General features: G+C 44.9%; 1 protein-coding gene across 1 annotated transcript; it reads left to right on the forward strand.

The window, feature by feature from the left end:
• The first annotated feature begins 6,236 nt into the window (after nt 1–6,236).
• LOC133442489 (uncharacterized) lies at nt 6,237–7,793 on the forward strand. Its single transcript, XM_061720497.1, has one exon. The coding sequence runs from the start codon at nt 6,237–6,239 to the stop codon at nt 7,791–7,793; it is 1,557 nt and encodes a 518-aa protein (XP_061576481.1).
• The last annotated feature ends 1,863 nt before the right edge of the window (nt 7,794–9,656 follow it).

The raw sequence follows: 9,656 nt of genomic DNA on the forward strand, positions 1-9,656 counted from the left end.
TGCTCCTGTATGGAGGTATATTTGTTTCTTAATTATTCAATCAAAAAAGAAGTTGCTTCAAAAAGAAAAAAATATTTTCAATCAAAAGAAAATCACCTCAACAAAAAAAACGTTTTCAATCAAAGAAAGTGTTTGAATGCAAAAAAAAATTTGAGACCCAAAAAATTGCATTTGAACACTTTTTTTTATTGAAAATATTTTTTTTCGATTTGAAGTATTTTTATTTTTTTTTATTGGAGTGGAAAAAAGTTTTGAAGTCTTTTTTTTGATTGAATAATTTTGACACAAACATCCCGCAGGGGGCGGATGCTTCCCCATTGGTTAGACCGTAGGGTCAGACATGTTTAAAGACACAAATGTCCTACCGATAATATGGCTCAAAAACAAAACAATACTACTTCAATCAAAAAAGTTGCTTCAAACAGAACAAACTCTTCTATCAAGAAAAACATTTCCAATCAAAGAAAAACAGTGTTCAAATGCATTTTTTTTTGTCTCAAATATTTTTTTGCATTCAAACCCTTTTTTTCTTTGATTGAAATAATTTTTTGATTGAAGTGAATTTTGTTTGAATTGAAAATATATTTTTTAATTGAAGCAATCTTTTTTTTGATTGAATAATTAAGAAACAAATCTACCTCCATACTCCTGGCGTGAAAAGTGTTCTTGAAGTGCTTTGAGATGATATTTGTCGTGATTTGGCTACACGAAAAAGCTGAACTGAACTGGAAGTTTGTAACTACAGCGGTGAGAAACATTTCAGGTAGTTAGATCTTTGAGTTGGGATTGACTTTTTGGAAAAAATTAGTCTTCTTTTCTGTTACTGTGATGAAATGGAGACCTGCGGATGGATGGATGGATGGATGGATGGATGGATGGATGGATGGATGGATGGATGGATGGATGGATGGATGGATGGATGGATGGATGGATGGATGGATGGATGATGGATGGATGGATGAGGGATGGATAGAAGAATGATGGATGGATGGATGGATGGATGGATGGATGGACGAGGGATGAAGGATGGATGAAGGATGGATGGATGATGGATGCACGGATGGATGAATGGATGGATGAATGATGGATGGATCATGGATGGATGGATGGATGGATGATGGATGGATGAATGGATGGATGGACAGATGAGGGATGGATGGATGATGGATGGATGGATGGATGTGGGATGGATGGATGGATGGATGGACAGATGGATGGGTGGATGGATGGACGGACGGACGAGGGAGGGATGAAGGATGGATGGATGGATCATGGATGGATGGATGGATCATGGATGGACGGACGGATGGATGGATGGACAGATGAGGGATGGATGGATGATGGAAGGATGGATGGATGAGGGATGGATGGAAGAATGATGGATGGATGAGGGATGCATGGATGGATGAATGGATGGATGGATCATGGATGGATGATGGATGGATAGATGGATGATGGATGGACAGATGGATGGATGTGGGATGGATGGATGGACGGATGGGGGACGGATGGATGGATGTGGGATGGATGGATGGATGATGGATGGATGATGGATGGATGGACAGATGAGGGATGGATGGATGATGGATGGATGGATGGATGTGGGATGGATGAATGGATGGATGGATGAGGGATGGATGGACGGATGACAGATGAGGGATGGATGGATGGATGGATGGATGGGTGAATGGATGGATGGATGGGTGGATGGATGGACGGATGGACGAGGGATGAAGGATGGATGGATGGATGAGGGATGGATGAGGGATGCATGGATGGATGAATGGATGGATGAATGATGGATGGATCATGGATGGATGGATGGATGGATGGATGGACAGATGATGGATGGATGGATGGATGAGGGATGGAAGAATGATGGATGGATGGATGGATGGATGGATGGACGGACGGACGAGAGATGAAGGATGGATGGACGGATGAAGGATGGATGAGGGATGCATGAATGGATGAATGGATGGATGAATGATGGATGGATCATAGATGGATGGATGGATGGATGGATGAATGATGGATGGATCATGGATGGATGGATGGGTGGATGGATGGACATGTGGACGAGGGATGAAGGATGGATGGACAGATGATGGATAGATGTATGAGGGATGGATGGATGGATGGATGGTAAGGGATGGATGATGGATGGATGGATGGATGGATGAGGGATGGATGAGGGATGGATGGATGGATGGATGGATCATGGATGAATGGATGGATGAATGGATGAATGATGGATGGATCATGGATGGATGGATGGATGGACAGATGATGGATGGATGGATGGATGAGGGATGGATGGATGGATGGGTGGATGGATGGACGGACGGACGGACGGACGAGGGATGAAGGATGGATGAGGGATGCATGGATGGATGAATGGATGGATGAATGATGGATGGATCATAGATGGATGGATGGATGAATGATGGATGGATCATGGATGGATGGATGGATGGATGGATGGATCATGGATGGATGGATGGATGGATCATGGATGGATGGATGGATGGACGGATGGATGGATGGATCGATGGGTGGACGGATGGAAGGATGGGTGGATGGACGTGTGGACGAGGGATGAAGGATGGATGAACGGATGATGGATGGATGGATGGATGAGGGATGCATGGATGGATGAATGGATGGATGAATGATGGATGGATCATGGATGGATGAGGGATAGATGGATGGATGAGGGATGGATGGATGGATGGATGATGGATGGATGGATGGATGGATGGACGGATGGATGGACAGATGAGGGATGGATGGATGATGGATGGATGGATGGACGCATGACAGATGAGGGATGGATGGATGATGGATGGATGGATGGATGGATGAGGGATGGATGGAAGAATGATGGATGGATGGATGGATGGATGGATGATGAAGAATCAATAAAAGTTGGACTTAAACTACGGTTACAGTTTAGTACTGAAGTTAAAGTTTAAAGTTAAGTCAAGAACAGTTTAAATAATCCATCAAAGGCTGTTAATAAATTAGTTTTAACTTTGATGTAAAGGAACTGAGGGTTTCACTTCCCAGCCTCCCAGGGAAAGTTTTTGATTGAATAATTAAGAAACAAATCTACCTCCATACTCCTGGCGTGAAAAGTGTTCTTGAAGTGCTTTGAGATGATATTTTTCGTGATTTGGCTACACGAAAAAGGATGGGTGGATGGACGTGTGGACGAGGGATGAAGGATGGATGAACGGATGATGGATGGATGGATGGATGGATGAGGGATGCATGGATGGATGAATGGATGGATGAATGATGGATGGATCATGGATGGATGAGGGATAGATGGATGGATGAGGGATGGATGGATGGATGGATGATGGATGGATGAATGGATGGATGGACGGATGGATGGACAGATGAGGGATGGATGGATGATGGATGGATGGATGGACGCATGACAGATGAGGGATGGATGGATGATGGATGGATGGATGAGGGATGGATGGATGAATGGATGGATGAGGGATGGATGGAAGAATGATGGATGGATGGATGGATGGATGGATGGATGGATGGATGGATGGGTGGATGGATGGACGGACGGACGAGGGATGAAGGATGGATGGACGGACGGACGGACGGACGAGGGATGGATGGATGGATGGATGGATGAATGATGGATGGATCATGGATGGATGGATGAGGGATAGATGTACAGTATGAGGGATAGATGTATGAGGGATGGATGGATGGATGGATGATTGATGATGGATGGATGGATGGATGGATGGATGGATGGATGGATGGATGAGGGATAGATGTACAGTATGAGGGATAGATGTATGAGGGATGGATGGATGGATGGATGGATGGATGATTGATGATGGATGGATGGATGGATGGATGGATGGATGGATGGATGGATGGATGGATGGATGGATGGATGGATGGATGATGAAGAATCAATAAAAGTTGGACTTAAACTACGGTTACAGTTTAGTACTGAAGTTAAAGTTTAAAGTTAAGTCCAGAACAGTTTAAATAATCCATCAAATGCTGTTAATAAATTAGTTTTAACTTTGATGTAAAGGAACTGAGGGTTTCACTTCCCAGCCTCCCAGGGAAAGTTTTTGATTGAATAATTAAGAAACAAATCTACCTCCATACTCCTGGCGTGAAAAGTGTTCTTGAAGTGCTTTGAGATGATATTTGTCGTGATTTGGCTACACGAAAAAGCTGAACTGAATGGAAGTTTGTAACTACAGCGGTGAGAAACATTTCGGGTAGTTAGATCTTTGAGTTGGGATTAACTTTTTAGGGAAAATTAGTCTTCTTTTCTGTTACTGTGATGAAATGGAGACGGATGGATGATGGATGGATGGATGGATGGATGGATGGATGGATGGATGGATGGATGGATGGATGGATGGATGGATGGATGGATGGATGGATGGATGGACAGATGAGGGATTGGACCGTGTCTGGTGCCGTTCTGTGTGTGTGTGTGGGGGGGGGGGGGGGGTCAGATAGTCTGGGGTCCAGGTCTGTGGGGGGGGTCAGATAGTCTGGGGTCCAGGTCTGCTAAGGGCTGTCCGGTCTCTATATCAGTGTTTCCCAACCCTGGTCCTCAAGGCCCACTGTCCTGCATGTTTTAGATGTTTCCCTTCATCATTACACCTGATTCTAATTAATGGTCCTAATTAGCTTGTCATCAAGGTCTGCACAATTCTGTTCATGACACAGCCACTTGTATCACAGTGTGCTGAAGCAGGGTGACATCTAAAACATGCAGGACAGTGGGCCTTGAGGACCAGAGTTTGTCACCAGTCCTGTTCATAATTTTTATGGACAGGATTTCTTGGCGTAGCCAGGGGTTGGAGGGGGATCCTGCTTTTTGCAGATGACGTTGTCCTGTTGGCTTCATCGGACCGGGACCTTCAGCATGTGCTGGGGCGGTTTGAGGATGAAAACCAGCACCTCCAGAACCGAGGCCATGGTTCTCCACCGGGAAAGGGTGGTGTTCCTTCTCCGGGTGGGGGAGAAGTCCTGCCTCAGGTGGAGGAGTTTAAGTATCTCGGGGTCTTGTTCACGAGTGAGGGAACGATGGAGCAGAGATTGACAAACGGATCGGTGCAGCGTCGTCGGTGTACCGGACTGTCGTGGTGAAGAAGGAGCTGAGTCAAAAGGCGAAGCTCTCGATTTCCCGGTCAATCTATGCAGCTACCCTCAGCTGAGGATCTCAGCGCCCTGCCATGCTCACGCACCGTTAAAAGCTCCGGTAAATAGGGGGGGGGGGGGGGGGGGGGGGGCAAGGCCGTTGAGGGCTTTAAAAACAAACATTAAAATCAATTCTAAAATGGACAGGAAGCCAATGGAGTGAATAGAGGACCGGAGTAATGTGCTCACGTCTTTTAGTGTCAGTTAAAAGACGGGCAGCTTCATTCTGCATTATCTGAAGGCTAATAGAGGACTTGGAGACGCCGACATATAGAGCATTACAATAGTCTGATCTTGAGCTGATTAGAGCGTGGACAGCTTTCTCCAGGTCGTGACGATTTAAAAAAAGATTTCACTTTGGCTAGGACTAGGGCGTAACTGATAAAAACTTGATTCCCTTGACTCCCCAGGCCAAAGCCAACCCCTGTCACGAAGAAGAAAAATAAAAATAGCGGTAAGAAAGAAAAGAGAAGAAAATAAGAGAAGATGTCTGCTTGATGTCAGCAACATGCTAGCAGGGAACTTTGTGCATCGGTATCTCTGGGCTTCAATGGCAGATAGATTTGCATATCATCCGCATAACAGTGAAATGATATGATATACCCAAGTGGTAACATGTATAGATAGAAAAGAATTGGACCAACAATAGAACCTTGTGGGACGCCGCCCGAGAGTGAGGCCCTAGAGGAGCAGGAGTCACCAATCATCACAGAAAGGTTCTATCAGACAAATACGAAGTAAACCACTCGAGTACTGTGCCGCGAAGGCCAACATAATTGTTCAGGCGTGACAGGAGGACTGTGTGGTCCACTGTATCAAATGCTGCTGTGAGATCTAGGATTACTGAAACAACAGGGTTTTACGTCCTCAGCATCAAAGGGGGGCTGGAGGTCCACCAGCAGCCCACTTCCTGTGCCAATGCAGATGTTCCCAACCAACCGTACTGGTTCAGTCCGTCATGGACTTTAACTCGGTGCTCGGTGAGGCATCGGGAAGGAAATGAATGCATTCGTTTTGTGTGTTTTGCAGTGATGGCTCCTCCACAGTGGACTACCTCCGTCCTGGTGGCTTCCCTCATCCTTGTCCTATGGTCCGCCTCTGCGTGGTCAGATTCCTCCACCAACCCATCGGCTCTCACCAGGTTCAAGAGAGGTCCGATTACACCTGACACCAAACAGAAAATTGAGAAATCCCTCAACGTAGCGGTGAAAACTCTGACTGTTTTCAAAGATGTGATGAGTAAGATTGACCCAAACCAAGTGACCACTGTGCTGAAGGCCCTTGGGGACTTTGCCGCCCTGGCACCAGGCATCGGCACTGCGATTGCTGCCGTCATTGGTCTGGTCTTACTTTTCATACCAACTGAGGACAAAGTGATGAAGGAGTTTGCTGATGTCAACAGGAAGCTGGACTCCATCTCCATGCAGATCTCCCAACTCAAGACTCACGTGAAGGTTTCCAGCTACCTCAGTGCCTACGCTTCAAACGAAGCAACCATCATCAATGCCTGGAAGGAGCTCGAAGAGCTCAAAAAGAAGCAATTCAATGATAATACGCAAGACAAGATTGACAAATTTATTCAATACTACAAGGACACAAATGTGAGGAAGGATGTTGATAACTTATTTCACTTCCTGACAGTGGAAGGCATATCCATCAGTGAAAACATCAACACTTTGTACAAAGAGAAGTTTAAATGTCACCTTAAGTACATGGGTATATATAGCTTGTATTTAAATGATCTGATGTTGAAGGGAATGATTCTGAATCAGGCTTATTTAAAACTGACTCATCAAAGCTCACCTGATGCTCAACTGGTTGACAAGCTGAAGAAACTCTATGAAATTCAAAAAAATACATTTAGTGAGTGCTACAACTCCTACGAGAAACAGATGGAGACGGATGTGGAGGAGATCGCTAAAAGCCTCAGTCCTGATGATAAAATGGGCATCGCTACGCAGGTGAAGGCTCATCTTGACGATAAGTACGGCTGGTACAATTGGCTGGTGGTGGTGTATAACACCAAAGACGATAAAAAACACCAGATATATGACATGACAAAGATTAATGCCAACACTGTGACAGTAGCTGTGACCTACACCCTGAAGGTCAGTCCGGCTGAGGAGGAAAGTGTTGGACAAGCAATCAGTGAAATATCGAAAAAATGTGATGTTGAACAACTGAGAGAATATCCTATAGTGCTCCCTTCTCCAGGAGGAGGTCGTTCTCAAAGATACGTCTCTTTGTCTGAATATGCCAAGATAGGAGATGTGATACATAGAAATAAAGACGTTGCAGAATTCCCAGAGCCCTTACGTATAATCAAATGTAAAAATAGGATACACAAGAGTGTTGCTCTGCACTACTCCAGGAAGGTAGAGGTTTGCGCACCGAACCCATGTCAGAACGGCGGAGTGTGCAAGAGGCTGCTGGAGTCCAATGACTTCCTGTGTGAGTGTCAGGACAGTTTCTATGGAGACTTATGTGAGAAGAAAGTTGACACAGACAAGATTACTGAGATGCTCAGGGACGTTCCCTTCACCGTCCCTGTAAGAGAACCACCAAAGATTACTATCGCCAGGGGGTAGGGAGGAGGCGGTTAGCTGTAGTCACCTCAGCCAATCAGAATGCAGGAGTATCTAAGCCCCGCCCCTTAACCCTCCCCCTAATTTAAACTAATACATTTCAAAATGAAATACCATAACACATTTAAAAGTAAAACTTTTTGTCGTTAACGTTATGCACTGGCTGCAACACTGAATAAACAGTTTAACAGTTAGTTTCTCCCTGCAGCAAGTCACAGATGGAGGCACCACCTATAAGCTCATCACGTCAACATCAGAGGACAGGTCAAATCAGGGACAGGACAGGGACAGGGACAGATCAGGGGCAAGTCAAGTCAACGTCAGGGACATGGCATAGCAACATCAAGGACAAGAAAAACCTCTCTGTATGTTTTGCAAAAATGAAAAGTTTTACTTTGAAGTTTCGTGTGTTGTAGCCATTTCTTAATTTCTTATCCTTAGTTTAGAAAAAAGTTTAGTTCAGGATGTTTATGAAGTTGATCTGTTACTTTGAATTATCTTGACTTGGTAATTAGTTTATGTTAAACAGTACCTGAGTTTATTTATTGTTGGATGGGTGGGGCCGGGACACACCCCTCATGATTGGGACCGGTGTGGTGTGTGGGTGTGTGTGCGTCAGTCAGGTGGAAATGTCAGACAGGAGGCGGCTGTGGTTAAATGCCAATTTTGACCATTTCACGCTGTTTTAGTTACTTTTCTATATAGTTTTCGTTTCGTTGGATTTTTCCCTAATTGTGGAGCCGCATGGATTTATGATTGTAAGCCCCTTTTATGGAAATAAATATTGGAAAAAAGGAAAAAGTCGCAACAGTGAAGTGTGTAAAATCACCACGGTTTTGCTTCCCGTCAATGGCATCGTGTTCCTCGGATGCCAGGACATAAGTCAAAATTGCTTTGTTACTGGACTGACGGATACTGGATTAAAAAACATCACACAAAGAAGAGGATGGATTTCGCTTGTGGAGAGAGGAAAGAGACGGACGCGTGAGTAAAATACGGGCCGCCGCGTCCGCATGCTGGCTTTGTTTGCTTGCACTGGCGTTTGAAGTGACTGTCAACTCCTTGATCCTCTGTTTAATTTAATTATACAATATATAATATTTCGTGGTGGAAAATGGCAAGCCCTTCTGAGAAGGAAGAAGCTTTGGCGGAGGAGAGGAGATTGACGCAAACAATTAAAATGCGCCGAGGAAAGTTGTGCGCATTAACAAGGAAGAAAAATGAAGTTCTTGGCATGATAAAAATGAATGAAAATAAAGAGATTGTCAAGAAATTTATGGACTCGTTTAATGAACTGCTGTCCTCCTTCATGGAGCTGCAGGTGACTGTGCAATCCCTGCTAGACCCGGACGAGAGGGAGGCTGATCACTCTTACTGGTATGAGCCGAAGTTAATTGAATTCAAAGAATTCCTGCACACAGCTGAGGCATGGATGCGCAAGGATGATGATGGTACTGCTGCTGATAAAAATGATGATGATGATGGTGACGGTGGTGATGATGATGACGATGATGATGTCAGTGGTGATGTTGATGATGGTGAAATGGCAGACACTGAGATTGGACCCAGTGCATCTCAAGTGTCTGGATCCTCCAGAATATCAGCTGCCTGTTTAGAGGCTGAAGCTGAGCGTGCTGCTCTAAGTGTGAAGGTCCAAACTTTGAAAGAGAAGCATGTGTTGGATATGGAGGAAACTTTGTTAAAGGCCAAGCAAGAAAGGCTTGCATTAGCAGCTGAATTGGCAGCTGCAGAAGCCAAAGCAAAGGTGCTGAAACGATCTGAAACAGGTTCAGTGCATATACCACCATTCACCATTCACAATTCTGCTTCATCTGTGTCCTCCTCCTCCTCTTCCTCCTCTCCCAC

Source organism: Cololabis saira, chromosome 4 (genome assembly GCF_033807715.1).
Source record: "Cololabis saira isolate AMF1-May2022 chromosome 4, fColSai1.1, whole genome shotgun sequence".
NCBI classification, from domain to species: Eukaryota; Metazoa; Chordata; class Actinopteri; order Beloniformes; family Belonidae; genus Cololabis; species Cololabis saira.